Source organism: Eschrichtius robustus, chromosome 8 (genome assembly GCF_028021215.1).
Source record: "Eschrichtius robustus isolate mEscRob2 chromosome 8, mEscRob2.pri, whole genome shotgun sequence".
NCBI lineage: Eukaryota > Metazoa > Chordata > Mammalia > Artiodactyla > Eschrichtiidae > Eschrichtius > Eschrichtius robustus.
The window spans coordinates 112,617,649-112,638,931 of NC_090831.1; the positions used below are offsets into that span (position 1 = coordinate 112,617,649).

The 21,283-nt window shown below is 37.3% G+C and overlaps 1 protein-coding gene and 1 pseudogene across 1 annotated transcript in view; one reads left to right on the plus strand and one right to left on the minus strand.

Annotated features, from left to right (window-relative positions):
- The window catches only part of NUP205 (nucleoporin 205), an 81,721-nt gene that overhangs the window by 41,370 nt on the left and 19,068 nt on the right, over window positions 1-21,283 (plus strand). The window contains exons 24-34 of the mRNA XM_068549519.1: window positions 3,304-3,453; window positions 4,025-4,096; window positions 4,458-4,615; window positions 5,133-5,213; window positions 5,995-6,186; window positions 7,019-7,286; window positions 7,379-7,477; window positions 15,322-15,470; window positions 16,413-16,604; window positions 17,497-17,618; window positions 19,146-19,284. Of these exons, the coding sequence (XP_068405620.1) occupies window positions 3,304-3,453; window positions 4,025-4,096; window positions 4,458-4,615; window positions 5,133-5,213; window positions 5,995-6,186; window positions 7,019-7,286; window positions 7,379-7,477; window positions 15,322-15,470; window positions 16,413-16,604; window positions 17,497-17,618; window positions 19,146-19,284 (1,622 nt within the window). The remainder of the gene's footprint in view (window positions 1-3,303; window positions 3,454-4,024; window positions 4,097-4,457; window positions 4,616-5,132; window positions 5,214-5,994; window positions 6,187-7,018; window positions 7,287-7,378; window positions 7,478-15,321; window positions 15,471-16,412; window positions 16,605-17,496; window positions 17,619-19,145; window positions 19,285-21,283) is intronic.
- LOC137768572 (ras-related C3 botulinum toxin substrate 1 pseudogene) lies at window positions 2,420-2,996 on the minus strand (annotated as a pseudogene).

Below are 21,283 nucleotides of genomic sequence, written 5' to 3' on the forward strand. Positions count from 1 at the left end.
TCTGTTTACTTTTTAGAGTGTGGTGTGAGAGACTGTTGGGAATTACCTAGTGGCAGAAAATTTTCACTTCATTTTCGTAATAAGTGTATTTTATTTTTAGCCCTCAGATTTTGTTTATAAGAAAGTTTTTAAGAAACCCTTTTTAATACCTAATTAGAAAAAAACAGTTAATATCTTGCCTATTATGCTTTGTACTTTTAAAAAATTGATCTAGCTTTGCTTGTAATCATTATTACTAGCAGTAGTAGCAGTGTTTGGTGAATTTTATATTTATAAAACTGTCATAATTTAGGACTTCAAAGCCAGGCATATTGAGATAATATTGGATTCAAAAACTTCTATTGTATAAGAGATTCCCAGTCCTAATTATATATTAGACCAAATGTCCTTCATAATCTCAAGACATCATAAAATTATGCAATTTAGATTTATTTTAGTTTTTAAAAATGTATTTGTTTTCTGAAATAAGAATCAAATTTTATGATAGTGTTTCTTTTTTTAAACAAGTTAAATATTTGAGAATTATTTGGGTTTTCTTTTTTATTTTCATGATTCAAGGATTTATTAAGTCATACATGCAAAACATACTGCTAATCGCATTAGCAAAAGATCAATGTAAAAACACTCCACCATTCTGCAACTGTCAGCTTAAAAAATTTTGTTCTAGTGGTTGAAAGGTCCAAGCTCATATTCTTGCCAGTGGGTAAGTTGTGCAGAACTTTGTTAGCATGAGCACAGGGTTGACAGAACCTCAGAGATCCCAAGGAACATCGTTCGGGCAAGGACAGGAAGCGTGTGTGCACTCAGTGAGGCAAGTGGTGGGGGGGGGTCAGTGTTATTAGTCCAGGTGCAGTGTTGGTGATCTGGCAAGGTTTACAGTTTAAGAATATCTAAAGTATTTTAAAAACTGTAAAGCTGCAACACATGATTTTTATACCTAGTTACTAGAAGACCAAGGAAAGCACTTATTGGCTTTGAATAAAGTAACATGAAAACAGGAGTGCACTTTTACTAATCTACAAAAAAATTCTAATGCATATTCAGAAAGATTTTATAGTACAAGGAGGCATATTGCTCATTAAGAAGGGGTTCTAGGGGCTTCCCTGGTGGCGCAGTGGTTAAGAGTCCACCTGCCAATGCAGGGGACATGGGTTCAAGCCCTGGTCTGGGAAGATCCCACATGCCACAGAGCAACTAAGCCCGTGCACCACGACTACTGAGCCTGCACTCTAGAGCCCACAAGCCACAACTGCTGGGCCTGCGTGCCTAGAGCCCGTGCTCCGCAACGGGAGAAGCCACTGCAATGAGAAGCCTGTGCACCGCAACAAAGAGTAGCTCCCGCTCGCCGCAACTATAGAAAGCCCGCAAGCAGCAATGAAGACCCAATGCAGCCAAAAATAAATAAATAAAATAAATAAATTTGTAAAAAAAAAAAGGGGGGGGGGAGGTTCTATAAGAAAAGCACTTACTAAGTTTGTAACTATGAGAATGACCAGGTCAAAGATGCATTAAATGCCCAATTTCAGGAGGGATAGGCAGGTTTAAGGAAAAGGAAAAGCTTAAGAAAACACTTACTGATAATACTGACCTTTGTTCATCATCTACTGCATTTGACAGAAATTAACCTTTTAAAACTTCTACCTGTGACACTTTTAAAAGTTTAATTATTACGTATACAATGTAGTGTAAATTAATCTCCATATTTTGTTAAAATACTGTCTTCATCCTCTGATCACAAGTGTTCCACACACGCCACCCAGCGCACCCACGGCCAGAGCAGAATGCTTCATCGGAGGGAGCACGGGAGTAAGAGCTCTGTTCAAAATCTCACAAAGGCTAATACACTAATTTGTTCTAGAAATCTCACTGTGAAATCAAAAAGATTGATCCAAAGAGCCGAGCTGTTACATTCGTTCATTATGATGTAAAGTACAATGTTAGGTAGTGAACATGGGCTGGTCAATCAGGATGCATTAAATGACAGCGTTTCAGGAAGGAGGCTGTACTGCTCTTCACCTCTGAAACTCATTAGCGAGCATCTGCATCTCCTGCCTCAGAAGCTACAGCCTCTTCCAAACAAAGGTCTTTAAACAGTTTAGTGGTTAGTGTTCTTAGCCCCGCAGTGCAACTTAGTTCACAAGGTATTTTGGCAACTCTTAATCTGAGCAAGAATAGGGGCTTTGAAAAATAAAGCTTTAAGGAAGCTTGTCGTTTTAGGGCTAAACTTTAATAGAATGTGAAAGTTTGAACTCTTACACTTTAAACCAACAAAACCTGGAAATTACTGATTGGTTCAAAATGGTTTTATGGAAAAACTAATCTGTAACAAAAACTTGGCATTGAGTGCAAAGTCTCCACCGTTTGAGCAAAGCGTACAAAGGGTCCTGGGGGACGGGACAGGCAGGAGGGCCCCAGACATTCACAACAGCAGGCATTTTCTCTTTCTCTGCTTGACGGGAGGTGGGCAGAGAACTGCCCAGATAGCTTCATCAAAAACTGTCTTGAGGCCTCGCTGCATGAGCACCGAGCACTCCCGGCATTTGATGGCACCGATCTCCTTGGCCATGGCAAGCCCTGCGGGTAGGTGATGGGTGTCAGCTTCTTCTCCTTCAGTTTCTCAATCGTGTCTTTATCATCCCTCAGATCAAGTTTCGTCCCCACCAGGATGATAGGAGTGTTGGGACAGTGGTGTCACACTTCAGGGTACCACTTTGCACGAACATTTTCAAATGATGCAGGACTCACAAGAGAAAAGCAAATTAAGAATCCATCTGTTTGCGGATAGGATAGGGGGCGTAATAGGTCATAATCATCTTGTCCAGCTGTATCCCACAAGCCCAGATTCACCAGTTTTCCATCCGCCATAACATTGGCAGAATAGTTGTCAAAGACAGTGGGGTATACTCTCCAGGAAAGGCATTGGTCGTGTAACTGATGAGGAGGCAAGTTTTACCTACAGCGCCGTCTCCCACCACCACACACCTGATGGCCTGCATCTGTTATGGTAGACTCAGAATCCTCTACGTCTGTGTGAAATTATTCTGTTGACAGAAACTTGATTCTCTTTTGTTCTTCAATTGCTTTTGCTCACCTTTCATACACATATACTAGTTTATTTTTTCTCCCTTGGCATCTGTTTTTTTTCTTTTTTAATTTTCTAGAGCAATAAATTATTATGGTGCCAATTTTCATAAATGATTGGCTGTGTTACATGGGAAAATATCTGGTGAGTTACGGATTTTAGGTCTGTTCTGATCTTGTGTTATTATACTGGGAAACTAAACATTCATATTTCAATTCCAGAATATGAAATATCTATGCTGAACCAAATGTCATGGCTGATGAAGACTGCCTCGATAGAACTAAGGGTGACTTCTCTGAATCGCCAACGGTCACACACCCAGAGGCTCCTTCACCTCCTACTGGATGACATGCCAGTGAAACCATACTCAGGTGAACATGTGTTAGCATTTGTGTTGTTATGCTGCTGACTGGTCTGTGTGAATGCAAGCTCAGATCTGAATCTTATGGTTAGTATGTGATTGTAGGCCAAACAAGTTCTTTCTGCCTTTAGAATTCTTTTCCTTAAAACACAAAATCACCCATAATTGCCATTTTATTATTGTTTGGAGCATTCACATTTTGCTGTATTCATAGACACAGATACACAGTGGAGTTTGTCACACTGAGCCAGCATGACCCAAGATACTCTAATATGTATTTTGCATGCCAAGTAAGCATAAGCTTTCCTAATCATCTCACTGGCATGATTGGGTCCTGCCTCTTTTGGGGTTCTGATTATGCTCTCTACAATTGTGAAGTGGATCTCATAGAGACGGAAAGAATTAGATGAATGTTGTTGATAAGTCCTCATCATCTTTGCATTTTAATTATCCATTTGCAAGGGGCTCTTTGACCTAGAAACAGTGACATAGAAATAAAATACCTTGTGTTTGTTATTTCCAAATAAATTTTATGAGTGTGTTGTTCTTTTTCTGATCTATTATTACTGATGCTCCAACAGATGGGGAAGGAGGAATAGAAGATGAAAATAGGTCTGTCTCTGGGTTCCTGCACTTTGACACTGCTACAAAAGGTAAAGCCCTTTGAACTTGTAATAAATTTGTAGATACGTTTATATTAAATTGCATAAAATTTCAAGAGGTAATTAATGCCTGTATCTGCAAATTCTGAACTGATGTAGAAAAGCTATATAAAGGATTGCTTGTCATCAAAAATAAATTTTTTTATAACTAAGATGATAGGATGGGAAAACAATATTTTTGCAAATGAATGTATTAGAAATAAAATCCAATTTAGATTTCAACACAGTCTTCAATTTCCAGACTGATGTCCTTTCTGAACATAGCGCTGTCTTTGAGGGTGAGCTGAGTACAGTGGTTAGCTCTTCTGTTCAGTGTCCCAAGTAAAATAGAACTACTTTTTATTATTTCTAGTACGTCGAAAAATTCTCAGTATTCTCGACTCCATTGACTTCAGTCAGGAGATCCCCGAGCCTTTGCAATTGGATTTCTTTGATCGGGCCCAGATTGAACAAGTTATTGCTAACTGTGAACACAAGAATTTACGGGGACAGACAGTCTGCAATGTCAAGGTGAGCGTTGCTTTAGAGCATGTGCAGTATCAAGTGGTTCAGACTTTGAGTCGTTAAGGAAAAAATAACTTTTTATTTTCTGATAGAGATATTGGTTTATTGGACTGGTTTTCACTTTTCAAACAGTCAGGAAAGAAAACTGAATAGGCCACACTGATTTTGCCTCTATAAAAGGTTCCCTATCACCTTCCTCTTAGTAGTCATGCTACCCAGCTATAACTATGGAGTGGTTTTACCTATTTAACTCTCTACCAGGTAAATGGTAATCACCTCACTAGTAGGAAGAAGCTATCCCGTGCAGTTCCACTAACTTTCCTGCCACAGACGCTCTTTGGTACCACTCTCCGGCATGTGAGGGATATACTGTTTTTGACAGAAACTGGACAGTGCCACTGTTAGATTATATATAAAGGTATCTGAAACTTTTCCCTCAAGGGCAGTTTAGAGTAATTGCTAGGTTATTGTTCTACCAGTGTCTGAAGTGGTCTTATTTTTCTCTCATTTCTCAATTATATAGCTTCTTCATAGAGTTCTTGTAGCCGAAGTAAATGCCCTTCAGGGTATGGCAGCCATAGGACAGAGACCTCTACTAATGGAGGTAAGCCCTGTTGAGTATATGTTAGTTTTAACCTTTTAACTATTTAACTACTTAAATTGCCAGTTAGAAGACAAAACAGTGAATTGACTTCTAGTTCATTATTAGTAAACTACTTAAAAGTTAAATTTTAATGGTATCTTTCACTTTTGACTTTGTGACTGTTAAAAGCTGAACTGAAGTTAATGTCTGGATGCCAGAACAAATGACATCTTTTCTGCTAAGCTAGTTGAGGATTTTGTAACCTTTTCATATTGTGTAATAGAGTTCACATGCTCCCTATCAGCGAGGAAGGAGTCATTTGTCACCACAAATGGGGAGATACGGGTAAGAGAGCAGGTGGGAAGAACCACATTCATGGAAACACAGTTGGTGAGGCCAAAGCAAGAGGCAAAGAAATAAAAGACACATCAAGGAAACATGCCATTGAACTTGGGTTTTAGGGAACTCTAGTGTTCCGGAGTAAGTATAACTAGACAGTTGCAAGAAAAGAGAAGATGGGGTTAAAAACTCATTTCCACCCACATCACCTCTGCCCCCTGCCTTACACACACACGTGCGTGTGCGTGCACACACACACACAGCCTTATTTATTATTTTTCATAGCTTTGGCCACCAGTATAATGTGAAAAGTTATCTGCTGACTTGTAAGCATGTGGAAGGTTTCCGGAGTATACTATAAATGTTTTCGGATTAACTGACAGTGTTAAAAATAGGAACCTGTTGGTTGAAAGACGTTATTTGCCTGTGTGTTAACCTTGCAATTCAATTTCTGTGGCTTTAGGAAATCAGCACTATACTTCAGTACGTGGTAGGAAGAAACAAATTGTTGCAGTGTCTTCATGCAAAACGGCATGCTCTGGAGTCTTGGAGGCAGCTGGTAGAAATTATACTGACAGCTTGCCCTCAGGACCTCATTCAGGCAGAGGATCGACAACTGATTATTCGTGATATTTTACAAGATGTGCATGATAAGGTGACATGCTCCATAAGTTACTTTATACTGCCAAACGAATATTTATATCATTTAAACATATAGTTTGCCACTCCTTTTTTCCCATTTTCCATTTGGAGTAAATAGAGTTGTGCAATGCCAGTGTTAAGACTTTCCTTGAGCAAGGTATTAACTCTGTACGGTAACGTTCTCAACCAGAGTGTGTATCAGAATTTTCTAGGAAGCTTTTTAAAAATCTACGTGACACATCTTACCCTAGGCCTACTGAGTGGGAGACTCTAGTGGTGAGGCCATTATGTTAATTTCCATGAAAAACCTCTAGGGAATTCTGATAGGGCTCCCTTCTGGTTAAGAACACATTACCCAGCATTCTATTTAAATTTCTTTTTGTGTATTAGCTTCTACTGTGTTTGAACAATACAATTCCATTCTTATATTCTTATATATCTTATATATTTTTTTAAATTTTATTTATTTATTTTATTTATGGCTGTGTTGGGTCTTCATTTCTGTGCGAGGGCTTTCTCTAGTTGTGGCAAGTGGGGGCCCCTCTTCATCGCAGTGCGCGGGCCTCTCACTATCGCGGCCTCTCTTGTTGCCGAGCACAGGCTCCAGATGCGCAGGCTCAGTAATTGTGGCTCACGGGCCCAGCTGCTCCGCGGCATGTGGGATCTTCCCAGACCAGGGCTCAAACCCGTGTCCCCTGCATTGGCAGGCAGATTCTTAACCACTGCGCCACCAGGGAAGCCCATTCTTATATTCTTATGGTAATTGAAAAGCTAAATGTATAAGACATGTTAATGACTGTAGCTGAAAGCAGGGTGCTCACTCTGATTTGTCTTTCTGCTTTAAGATACTGGATGATGAAGCAGCACAGGAGTTAATGCCGGTGGTAGCAGGTGCTGTGTTCACCCTGACCGCTCACCTAAGCCAAGCCGTTCGCACAGAACAGAAGCAACCAGTAGTCTTGGGACCCGGAGAGGCTCATTATGCTTTTGTACTTGATAACTCTTGCACCTCACCTCCGCCCGCAGAGAATGCAGTGGTGGGGTTTGCTTCTATTGGAGATTCTTCGCTTCATATCATATTGAAGAAACTGTTAGACTTCATTTTGAAGACAGGTTTTTTCATCTAAATTTCCTATAACTTACAACTTCTGTATTTGTTTTAACTTAATTTGAAAAAAGGTTTTTACGCTGCTATATTTTCCTAGGTGGCGGATTCCAGCGAGTGAGGACACATCTGTATGGCTCTCTGCTTTATTACTTACAGATTGCCCAGAGACCGGATGAACCAGACACCTTAGAAGCAGGTAGAATTAGATTTCTGTCTTTTCTGTTTTTAGAGATTGGTTACTTTAAATTAAAAAAAAAAATCACCTTTTCATCTTTTGGCTCAGCAAAGCTATAATAAATGAGTCTTTACGTAATCAAAGTGCTTGCTCTAAAGTCAAGGAAGAATGTTTAGTTTTTCTAAAATTGTGACAATAGTACAAAAGTAATGTAAACACAGACCCTCAAATACTACTTTAGCTTATATATTTTTGTAACTCCCACTCACCTCTGGTCCCATTGAACAATACGTACAGTACATATCTTTTAAAATAGCTCTGTTATTCCATAGTATAGAAGTACCATTTGTTTAACCATTTGCCTTATTCATAAGTGTTTAAATTGTTTCTAATTTTTTACTATCACAAAAAAGCTGCATCAAATATTCTTTTATATGCCTATATATTTCTCAAGAAGGATACTTCATGGTGGAATTTCCATGTGAAAGAGGGTGCACATTTTTATTTTAATATATTCTACCAAATGGCCTTCTACCAGTTTAAATTCTCATCAGTAGCATACATATGTCTTTTTGTACTAATGTGAATTTTTTCTTGGATAAATTCCAAGGAGTAGAATTTCTTGGTCAAAAGATCTGTGTATTTATAAATTTATTTATTTATTTATTTTTGCTGTGTTGGGTCTTCGTTTCTGTGTGAGGGCTTTCTCCAGTTGCGGTGAGCGGGGGCCACCACTCTTCATCGCAGTGCGTGGGCCTCTCACTGTCGCGGCCTCTCCCGTTGCGGAGCACAGGCTCCAGACACGCAGGCTCAGTAGTTGTGGCTCACAGGCTTAGTCGCTCCGCGGCATGTGGAATCCTCCCAGACCAGGGCTCAAACCCGTGTCCTCTGCATCGGCAGGCAGATTCTTAACCACTGCACCACAAGGGAAGCCCAAGATCTGTGTATTTAAAACAATGATAAATCAACTTTGTAAACTATAGTTAGCTTTTTTTCTTTTTTTTTTCTTTTTTTGGCTGTGCCGCTCAGCTTGTGGGATCTTAGTTACCCTTAGTTACTCCTTGTGCTTTCTGAGAACCTTAATGAGTATTTGTTATTTTGTACACAGATTCTTTTTTTTTTAATAAATTTATTTATCTGTTTTTGGCTGCGTTGGGTCTTTGTTGCTGCGTGCGGGCTTCCTCTAGTTGCGGTGAGCGGGGGCTACTCTTTGTTGCGGTGCGGTGGCTTCTATTGTTGCGGAGCACGGGCTCTAGGTGCGCGAGCTTCAGTAGTTGTGGTATGCGGGCTCTAGAGCACAGGCTCAGTAGTTGTGGTGCACAGGTTTAGTTGCTCCGCGGCATGTGGTATCTTCCTGGACCAGGGTTCGAACCCGTGTCCCCTGCAGTAGCAGGCGGATTCTTAACCACTGCGCCACCAGGGAGGTCCTGTACACAGATTCTTAAAAACCACTCTGTGTGTAAGACTTAGATTATCTCATATTATTCATTACTGGCTATATATTTTTGTATAATATCTCCCTTAGAATGTAATAAGAGCCAAATGATGTATTTATAGGAATTTCCTACCAGCATAAATAATGCACAAAAATATTTTTAAGGTCATTAAAAATAATAGTTCAGAGAAACTTTTTAAACAAATAGGAGTTTTTTTTACGAGAGATAATCCGCCAACACACCTCCCGCATTTTCCTCTTGACTAAAAAAATTTTTTAACGTTGTATTTAGTTGAATTGGCAAAAATCACCACTTAACCACTAGGTGGAGCTCTACAACGTGCTTTATAAGAAGTCATTATCAAGATGTGGTAAAAGCAGTGTGACCATAAAAGAAGATTCTCCTTTTTTTAAAAATCTGTTATCTTTTTATTATTATTATTATTTATTTTTATTTTTCTCATTTTGGTTGTTCCGGGTCTTAGTTGTGGCTCGCCGGCTCCTTAGTTGTGGCATGCATGTGGGATCTGGTTCCCTGACCAGAGATCGAACCTGGGCCCCCTGCACTGGGAGCGTGGAGTCTTAACCACTGTGCCACCAGGGAAGTTGCTCTCCTTTGTTTTTAATTTTCAAATGATCTATTTTTAGAGCAATTTTATCCCTTAAGTAGCTTTTTTTTTCTTAGTCATAATTACTGCTTATTTTGACTTGTTTTAGATAGATAGCAAAGTACTTTATTCCCTAGATGCTAGTGTTTTTAATTTTCAAGTTAGAAATATTAAATTTAATAAATATTTATTGAGCACATACTTTTGTGCCAGTGTACCTACTTTCTGTTGTTTTAAAACAAAAACTGAATTTTTAATGTTTATATACTTATTTTTTCATACCACTTTTTCTTTATTTTTACATAAACATATGTACTGAATACTGGGCAGCCATTTTCCCTGTTTGGTATAAAAGGAATCTGACTTAGAGAGGCTAAGTGACTTGCTTCTTTTTGACAGATCTGAGAATTAGAATTCAGTATCAGCAATGTATTTGTAGCTCATATCAAAAATGACTAATTTCTAATAAATAAAGAGCATCTACAAATCAATAACCCAACAGAAAAATGGGCAAAGGATATGAGCAGTTTAGGGAAAAGGAAATTCAGACGTCTCTTAAGCATATAGTTAATTTTCTGAAAATCCATATGGGTGGATCCTATCACTTTGAGCTGGCAATGCAGTAGATCTGGGGAGGAACCAAAGCATATATTGGGTTGGCCCAAAAGTTCATTTGGGTTTTTCTGTAAGATGATATGGAAAAACCCAAATGAACCTTTTGGCCAACCCAATATTTTTTTGATAAAATTATTTGGAGGATCTTATATGTTTCCTTAATTAAGAACAGTGTAGTTCAAATCAGACATTGCTTTTGCATATGTAATTCCTGGGGCTTAGTTGACAGCCATTGACATCATGAATATATCTCTTTGTATTTTTTTCACCTTTTTTTTTCTCTCTCTTTTCTACCAGTGACCACTAGAAAGAAAAAGTGGATAATTTGACCAGAGCCTAAATGTTTAATATGAACCCCAATTATTATGTTCTTAATTTCTCTATTGATCTGTTCCTTAAGCTCTAGTATTATAAAAATATTTCACATTTAAAAACAGATTGATAATGACAAAGATATACACTTTTCAGCATATTTTTAATCAGATTAATGTTTTCAATAAAAGCTTATAAAGCCAACCTATAAAGTTATGCTAACACCTCAGTGTAGAGGATATAGTGCATCCTCCTTACTTTTATTTCTGTGAGATTAGCCCTGTTTGAATGTTTTGTTGTAATTTCAGTAAAATGGATTATATTGCTTTTAAAACAGATTCATTTTTAACTTTCCATTTTCTAGGAGCATATCATTCAACTTTAATTTATAGTTGATTGACATAGCTGTATGGAAGATGTCAGTTTGAATTCTTAATTTTAAAATTGTTTAAATTGTAATTTTAAGCACTTTTATTAGAAGTTTTTCTCATATGTTCTATTTTCTTCTAAACTGGCTTTTCTTTTTAAGTTTGACAAGTTAATGGTATTCGGTAGTATCTTTTATTTATAAATAAGAATTAGGAATTATAATAAGAATGAGGAATTTTCTGATCTGCTCATAATTCTTCTGGGCTATTGCGACTTTTGATCAAGAATATTCCTGTTGTTCTTTGTTTATGAAACCATAATATCCAATCATCTTTTTAAAAGAGATTAGAAAAGATAATCTCTTGCTATTATTAAATTTTTTAGAATCCTATCATGAGATTTTCAGTTTTTATGGTCTAGGTGTTAGTATGATCTAGAATTATACTACAAGTACACCTCTGATTTTAGTCATAAAGTAGTGGGACTAAAAGGATTTCATAGAGCATCTTGCCTGTTGTTAACTCTGTTCTTGTGAATCCGACTCCAATAAGTGACTTAAAAAATACAGTACCAGCTACAGGAATTCCCTGGCAGTCCAGTGGTTAGGACGCTGCACTTTCACTGCCGAGGACGTGGGTTCCATCCCTGGTCGGGGAACTAAGATCCCGCATGCTGCATGGTGTGGCCAAAAAATAAAAATAAAAAAATAAAAATAAAAATACCAGCTATAGCTATATATATGTGTGTAGTGGGTGCAGGCTTTATGCTTGATGTGAATTTAGTTGTACATTTCTCACCACTCCTTTTATTTTTTTTACAACCTGAGTCAGGTCCTAGAACCTTAGAACCTGACTAAAAATTCATAATCAGATATTTAAAAAATATCTTTTAGCTTTTATTTTTTTTATTAAAAATAAATATTGATTATAGGAAATTTAGAACATACTAATAAACAAAAGGAAAAGTCACACATTTTACCCTTCTAAGATAACTATCACAACATTTTGGTTATAGCCAGCCATCTTTTTTTATTGATTTAAATCTTCCCTTTTCTCTCTATTTAGTATTTTATCAGCTTTTCCTGCCTCATTAAGTGACATTTTTAATACCTGTATAGATTTTGCCACTTATGGATGTACCATAATTTATTTAGCCTACCCATTTTTGGACATTTAGATTATTTCCCCTTTTTACAATACAAACAAAAATCAATAATCGTTTGGTGGTTGATTATTTTTAGTTGTTCCAGGAAGCAGGAAACATTAATTGGGTTCTTGCTTTCATAAAATCTTTTATCCTAGTAAAAATGGCAATATATGTGTTTATAAAACAATAAGCCTTAAATTGGATGATATAGACCAGATGCCAGCAAGCTTTTTCTGTACAGGGCCAGATAATAACTAATTCAGGCTTTGCAAGCCATATGTTCTCTGTTGCAACTACTCAACTCTGCCATTATTGTGCAAAAGAAGCCAGAGACGTATGCTATGTTGCATTAAAATTTTATTTACAAAAACAAGTGGGAGATCACATTTTGCCCATGAGCCTTAGTTTGCCAACCCCAAGTATAAATTACAAGTTTTATAAGAGTTAAGAAGAGAAAGGAAATCGAGAGTTTTGCTGGACTTTTCTGGTGGGGTTGTATTTACATAAGAATAAATGGAGGGCTTTTCAGGCAAGGCCCAAACTAGGAGGGAGTAAAGAACCAGGAGGATGTCTTAGCCATAAGCAGGGGATTAATTTGATATGAAGAAGTTGGTGTTTAGGAAAGTTTGTGTGGCACTGGTTTATATGGTATGTTGGAAGAAGGGGCAGATTGAAGTAGAAGAAATCATCTTGGTGGTTTCTAGTGAATTAATTTATCCCCTAAAAAATTAGGATTTTTTTTTTTTTTGGCTGTGCCACGCGGCTTGTGGGATCTTAGTTCCGCAACCAGGGACTGAACCCGGACCCTCAGCAGTGAAAGCGCGGGGTCCTAACTACCGGCATTGAAAGCTCAGAGTCCTAACCACTGGACCGCCTGAGAATTCCCTAAAAAAATGAGGATTTTAGGGACTTCCCTGGTGGTCCAGTGGTTAAGACTCCGGGCTTCCACTGCATGGGGCGTGGGTTCGATTCCTGGTTGGGGAACTAAGTAAGATCCTGCATGCCGCGCGGTACGGCCAAAAAAAAAAATGAGGATTTTAAAGAAAGGACTTTTTTAAAAAAAAATTCTTTTCCATTATGGTTTATCCCAGGATATTGAATAGAGTTCCCTGTGCTATACAGTAGGACTTTGTTGTTATCCATTCTATATAGATAATAGTTTGCATCTGCTAACCCCAAACTCCCACTCCGTCGCTCCCCCACCTCCCACCCACCTTGGCAATCACAAATCTGTTCTCTGTCTATGAGTCCGGTTTAAAGAAAGGTCTAATTAAACTGTAGAATTAGATTTTTCTTATTTCTAAGTAGTTCTGTCAGTAGTAATATTGGAACTTTGAGATCTATTCATAGTTTGAAAACTGAAATCAAATATTTCTTTGATACTTAACTGGTCTTCTGCAAGCCATTGTTTTTCAGATTTCATTGTGAAGCCCTAGGGTTCTTGCAGGGGTACCTGAGGGGTTATGTGGAAGAGCCTCTAGAGTGATGTGCCAGCATCTCTCTACCCTCATTTCAACCACAATGTTTGAACTAAGGAATTCATGGCTAAAAAATGTTAAACCTATAAAGTAGTGGCTTTCAGACTTTTGTCCAAAGCCTTTATTCAGATAATTTTGTGGCAATCCTATGCGTAAAACAGAAGAGGAGATGCCGTAGCTCCTCAGGCTGGGTTCCTGAAAACCCACCCACCGTGGTACCCGACCCTGAGAGCATCTGGTGGCATCCCTGGAGCAAAGTTTCTAAACTTGCCTTTAAGCTGTCAATCAATCAGTAATTAATATTGGAGCTTCTACTATGTGCTAGACACTGTGCTAAATTCTGGAGAAACAGTGGTAGACAAGACAGCATCCCGTTGTTAATAAGCTTACATTTGATGTGAGGAGACAGAGATACAAGCATGGAAACTAAAAAATAACATAATTTGAGTAAATCTGATAAATAAGTACTGTGGAGAAGATAAAATAGTACTGTGATATATTGTGTGTGGGGTGGGAGGAGGAGGGAAGCTGGATGTACCTGAGGAAGTGATATTTGATAGAGGCTGGAATGATGAAGAGGAGGCAGCCATGCTAAGATTTGGGGAAGAATATAAAGAACAGCTAGTGCGAAGATCCTGAGACTGAAGGAAGTGCTGAATTTGAGGGCTAGTGTGGCGGCAGTGTCGGGGTGGAGGTGGAGAGTGGAGGGAGGTGAAATAGAGAAGTAGATGGGACCAGGTGACCGAAGGAAGTGACACAGTTGAGAAAATTAATAATCTCATACCCTGCTTTGACACTATTGGAAATTAAATATGACTAAAATAAAATCAAAGTAGTGGTAAAGATATTTTAGGGAGAAAATATCATTAAAACTCTGAAGGTTTGACTGCTGCAAACTTTATAGTGGAATATAGGCCACGTTGTGTGTTACTTTTATTTTTCATGGTTAAACCTGCTTTGTTTTGTCCTCCATTCTGATCACCCTGTCTTGAGAATCTTTCCTCAGTTTAAAAACTGCTACCATTGACATATATACACTACCAAATGTAAAATAAATAGCTTGTGGGGAGCAGCCGCATAGCACAGGGAGATCAGCTCGGTGCTTTGTGACCACCTAGAGGGGTGGGATAGGGAGGGTGGGAGGGAGGGAGACGCAAGAGGGAAGAGATATGGGAACATATGTATATGTATAACTGATTCACTTTGTTATACGGCAGCAACTAACACACCAATGTAAAGCAATTATACTCTAATAAAGATGTTAAAAAAAAACAAACTGCTACCATGTACTAGTTGGGGAAAAGTCATAAGATTAGTTTCAAATACAGATTATTGCTTTATGTAGTGTATTTATGAAACTTTTCTAAAAGGTTTACAGGAATCTATGTAAAGTATATGATCCTATCTTTAATCAGTGTTCCTTGAATTAAATTAAATTAAATTAATTTAAATTATCTTCATAATGAGTATACCTTTTCTTTTTAATGAATATTTCAATTAAAAAATATAAAAGAATAAAATATCTGTTTTTTGGAAGCAGATCTTTGTCCACTTTGTACCTGCTCCTTTGTAGCCAAATTCTCATAGATCTCAATAAAAGATAAAACCAGATTGATTAGTGAAATAAATACAGGAATGTTTCTCCTGGGGTTTCATAATTCATTTTTATTTCTTTAAGGATAGTTTATCCTTTTCCTAATACCATTGTTATCTCAGTGTACATTCATGGAATAGTGCATTGTGTTCTTAAAGTTTACCTGCCTAGACTCATCGGTTGATGGGTCTTTGTGTGCAGGTAATAATGGAAGGATTTTTCTGTTGTCATGTATGAGGTGTAATTACTCTGTTACCAAACTGCTTTTTGCTGGAGTGTTTTATATGTCTTCTATTGTAACCCTTTAGCCAAGAAAACCATGTGGGAAAGGCTGACCGCCCCTGAAGATGTGTTTAGTAAATTACAGCGAGAAAACATAGCCATCATTGAGAGCTATGGGGCTGCCCTCATGGAAGTGGTCTGTCGAGATGCTTGTGATGGTCATGAGATTGGAAGGGTACAGTAACTCCTGCTTAGTATTATAATTGGATAGATATTTTGACTTATTAAGTCATAAACTGGATCAGCTTTTCAAATGTATGTTATATATTGGGAATTATTTTCTGTAATATATTTTAGTGAATTTTCTTATTTACTATAATTTGGAATTTCTGTTTTGTTCATTCATATGTTTTGTTTACTTATGTTCAGAATCCTTTATTAGTTCAGACTGTACCCTCAGAATAATCTTTTTGCTAACTTTGAGATTTGCCTTACACTGGTAGAAATTAACCAGCAGAGATGCTGGTTAGTCAAGATCTTGGCATAGGAGAATGCTGGATACGTAGCTTTTATACTGAATGTATCTTCCTCTGCTTTTTCAAGGAGTATTTGCATTTATATGTCTTTAAAATATTATGTCATACTGGTGATAATACAGTGAGAAGATAATTTCCTGCTGGTGGAAAATTACATAGCATTTGAATCATGTAGTACGCTCTCAATTATGTTAAAAAAAAATTTGGGAAGACATAGAACAAAGTAATCTGTGTTTATCAGATAATGTATTTTCTGTATAGTTTTTTGTTTTCTACAAGGAGCATGTGAAACTTTACAATTGGAAGGGAAAAAGCTATTTTTCCCCAAAAATCCCTTTCCTCCAACAAGTAATGTTTAGATTTTGCTAAAATATATTTAATGCCATTATTTTAATGTGTTAGGTTTTGTTTCAGAAATATAACTTTACCCTGAAATTTTTTCTTTTATTAATAAATCAAGATTCTGGATACGTACATACATTTTTCTCAAAAAAAAAAAAAAATGAGAGAGAGAGAATTGTATTGCAGGCAACCATTCTCCTTGTAAGAAAACTTTTAAACATTTCCAGATAAAGGGAGTTACTGTTGTTGATTTTGGTAGCCATCTCCACATTTTGGACTTTGATCTGTTCTTCCGTCAGATGCTGGCACTGGCTCTACTTGATCGGATTGTCTCCGTAGATAAGCAGCAGCAGTGGCTTCTCTATCTTTCTAACAGTGGCTATTTGAAGGTGCTTGTGGACAGCTTGGTAGAAGATGACCATACTTTGCAGAGCTTACTCACTCCACAACCTCCCCTTTTAAAAGCCCTTTATACTTACGAATCCAAAATGGTAAGGCTTTATATTCACTTGAAGTTAGATCAACAGGTCATTTCCCCTTGGGGTTAAGGATATAGTAAAGAAAATTAACGTGGCCTACATTTTGCATGTTTCTATCATACAAACTGTAATCATTTCTAAGGAGTTTTAAATTTGGGGACATGTGCTAGAACTGTATCTTCTGAGCATGCCAAAGTTGTGTTGAAATGGTCCTGAGAGGGTTAGTTGGGTACTGAGACTGCTGCTTACTCACTTCGATTGCTGGTGGTGGCAAAGTGACATGACAGCCAGTGGCCTATGAGGAGAAGAGTGAGCAAAAATGTCCTTCTGCAACGAAAATCAGACTGTTAGTTGCCTGTTGAAATTCCAGTGTAGATGTGCTGGTTCTACTTTAAACACAGGATTTTTCAATACAGTATATATAATTCATTTCCTTTCCTCCAAATCTGTTTTAATTTGTTTCCTCCCGCTTAAAAATACCACAAATGTCACAATAAGAGAAGCACTAAAGTCTTAGATTCTTCATTAATTCTGTTTTCCCTCCTTCCTTCATTTATTCAACGAGTATTTATTAAATATCTGTTACATGCCAGGTATGGCACTAGGTAGTAGAGATACAGCTGTGAGCAAAACAATCTTCCCTGCCCTCCATAAGCCCACATGATGATTTAGTTGAATGCTTAATCCATGCAAGGCATATGTAGCACTTCAGATATGCTGTGCCATTTACTCCTCATAAAAATCCTATGGTTAAGGTGGTATAATATGCCCCTTCCTAGCTAGCTCAGAATTTCTCTTCACCAATGATTACACATCAGAAATGTGCTATGAGAAAGTCTCATTTTAATGTGAGACCCTTGGCTATGATCTCTGTACTGATGATTTTTGTTTCATAACTTCTTAGGCATTTCTCACAAGAGTGGCCAAGATACAACAGGGCGCTTTAGAGCTGCTGAGGTCTGGGGTGATTGTGAGGCTGGCACAATGCCAAGTCTATGACATGCGCCCAGAAATGGACCCACAGGGGTAAGCATCCATATCAATTTCTTTTTTTTTTAATGGTTTTTTTTTAAGTTTTTTAATTTTATTTTATTTATTTTTTTATACAGCAGATTCTTATTAGTCATCAATTTTATACACATCAGTGTATACATGTCAATCCCAATCGCCCAATTCATCACACCACCATCCCCACCACCCTGCCGCTTTTTTTAAAGTTACCAGTAAAGGATTATTAAAGAAAAAAAAATTTCAAACATAATTTTGCCGTTTATAATTCTGTTGGAGCAGTACTCTCATCTTGATGGTTTTGTTTGGTCATATACCCCTGCCATTAACTAATAAATGAAAGTTGCTAATAAGGGTAAAAGTGGGTAGGGACCTAGTGCTTTCCATTTTAGAGCAGTAACGTAAGAGGGAAATGGGAGAGCATTTTGTTAGATGTTTTTCTTCCCAACTTTATTGTTCTGTTTAGTAGAAGTAAATATTTTCAGTTATACTGGTCTTTTAAAGTATTGTAATGAAATTACAATTTGTTGTGGATTTTCTTTTCTTGATGACTTGAATAGTATTTTATATTTTTCTCATTTTAACATTTTACCAACTGCTTGCTAATTTGAAAGCTTCAAGTGAAACTATTTTAAGTTTCAAACTTTCTAGCAGATTTCTCAGTTGAGTTTGAATATGAATTTTTTCTTTTTTGTCTACATGGCTGCAGCATTGTTAGGGCCTATAGCATACCCTCCTACTGTTAAATAACATTTAGGTCAGTTTGAGTAATTTTCTTCAAAAGATCCATTGCCAAATTGTATGTTTGAGTTTTTCAGGCTTAACTATAGAAATATTTTACTTCTAGAAAAGAAAATTTTTTTAATATCACTTTCGAAGATTTTAAACATGAGAGTTATTACTTTCACCTTAGGTGAAGAGGATTGAGTAAATTGTATTCCTCGGTTCATGGCACATTATTATTGCCTGTCTTTGGAAAGCCTTTCTGTTATTTCTTATTATTTCCATATTCTGCTTTCATTCTTTTCTCTTCAACAGGCAACCTTTTTTTTTGTTCAAAAATTTAAATAGAAATATTTACAATAAATAATAGTTTAATAATACAATGTTCTGAGACCTAATCTTAAAGGTTAAGTGATTTTACAATCTCATTTTAATTTTTAAAATCTTGTTTTATTTTATATAATGGACAATGTAGATTCATTTTTGGCTATGGATGTACAAGAGGGAAATTTGGGGAGAGTAACTTTTGTTTCTGTCTGTTTCTCACACATAGTCTCTGTGGCCCATGGGAACATTTAGAGTAGAATAAGTATGTTTGGGGAATTTTAGCACTGTCTTTTCAAATCTATGCAAATATTCTTTACAAAGATTTTAAAACATTCAGATAACTGTTTTCACTAACTGTACCTCTGGGATACAGAGTCCTCATTAGTAGCTTCACATCTTAATTAGCCACCTGTGATTGTTTGCCATGGAGATGGTCGGGGACTGTTTTAACTGTTGGACTGTTGCTCTCTCCTTGTTCACTGGATGTGAATCAAGCATGTTTGTCCTGAGAGATGCCCCAGTGTTCATCCCTACTCCAGTGGACCGGTACCGCCAGATTCTGCTTCCAGCTCTCCGCTTGTGCCAGGTCATCCTCACGTCTAGTATGGCCCAGCACTTGCAGGCAGCAGGGCAGGTAAGAGGAATCCTTAGTGTAGAAATCATCAAGTGCAAAACCTTTATTTTACAAACGCAGAAGCCCTAGGCATAGAACGCTTGACGTGAATTTACCTTAATCGTTCTGTCTGTGGCAGAGCTGGGTATTGCAGATAGACCCCTTGCACTTTGCTCTGAACTTCATTGGTCTGTTTTTGTACTCTTGTTTGAATGAAACACCACAGCTAATTAATAGAATAGTGAGATGGAAGGCAAGAGATCTAAATTTGTTGTTCTGCAAAAGGAAGCAGTTATTGTGATAGAAATAAGCTGGCTTCTAAAATGTAATTTAACCAGGTATTTTTATTAGAGAATGCTGTTCCTTTATTAGACCTTGCAGAAAATACAAAAGATAGATGATAATGCCACATTTAGTTGTGATATTTAAAGAATGAGTAATTTAAATAAGTGAGTTTCTAATAAAATATTTTTCCTTCAAACACTATAAATTAGTTTTATTTTCAATGCTTTTCAGTGAAATCTTCAAAAATATGTTTGTTTCTTAGACTAATAATGCAATATACAATTTAACCTTTCACTGATTCATTAGGCTTATCACTAAGAATCTGCAGTTTTTTATTGTGTTGGTCTATTATTATGATACCCTCAGGAATTCGGACACATCCTAATAATTTATGGTGATTTTATCTGCTTTCCCTGCCATCAGTCTTCAGGCATACCTTCCCAAGATAGAATGCTGCTGTTTCTAGTGTGGTACCTGATTTTATATTGCATTAGTCTAGGTGACATTCTACCCCTTTCATATGCGGCCTTTGAGTCAGTTCTTTAACACTCAAAAACTTTGTCTTCTGCTTTCTCGAGATTAAGGTTTTTTAGTAGAAGTGGGACATTGTGATACAAGGCCAGTCTTATACTGAGCGTAGCGGAATTACCTGAAGAGCTTCTTTAAAAAATGCAGATTACTGAGTTTCATGTCCAACAATGATGGGCTGAGGCCAGGAATCTGTATTAAAAAATAAAAGGGGCACAGTTCCTGAGAGATTCAAATGTTCAGCCAGTTGTGGTGTAGTCCCTGCCTTCAGGGCATCTATAATCTAGTTAAGAAGCTGTTTGAATGTGAAAATGAGTGGAGTCTTCTATGATGGTACACTGTAAAATGCTAAGCTGAAAGGGCAGAGTTTGGAGGTCAAGATTTGTATCTCATTTATTTTCATCATATCAAAAGGAGAGTTAGACAAAAGCTTTTATGTGACTGTCCCCATGTCACACTAGTCAGACTTTCACAGAGCAAACTTGAATTCACTAAGTCATTTTTTAAAAATAAATAAATAAATTTATTTATTTATTTTTGGCTGCATTGGGTCTTCCTTGCTGTGCATGGGCTTTCTCTAGTTGTGGCGAGCGGGGGCTACTCTTTGTTGCGGTGTGTGGGCTTCTCATTGCAGTGGCTTCTCGTTGCAGAGCACGGTCTCTAGGCACACGGGCTTCAGCAGTTGTGGCACGTGGGCTCAGTAGTTGTGGCTCGTGGGCTCTAGAGCGCAGGCTCAGTAGTTGTGGTGCACGGGCTTAGTTGCTCTGCGGCATGTGGGATCTTGCCGGACCAGGGCTCGAACCCGTGTCCCCTGCATTGGCAGGTGGATTCTTAAGTACTGAGTCACCAGGGAAGTCCCAGTAAGTCATTTTTGTACACACTCATTTTAAATTCATATTCTAGTTCCATTTAGACAAAAATAAAAAATATAGGGGTCAAATAATAGTTTTCATACAGTAGTTCCAAGTTATATTGTACTCTTCTATAGTAGCTTCTAAGTGTATTAATCTCTAAACTTCGAAATAATCCTTATCTTTAGCTTTCTTATGAAATTTAGTTAGATGTTTGCTTCTTGAAGAAATAAATTACGTAAATGCAAAAGACAACTGCTTATCTAATACTCATTACATTAAATTACTTGCTTCAATGTTATTAAACAGATGGATATAAATTTATAATACAATTTTCTACTCTTCCACCTCTGTTT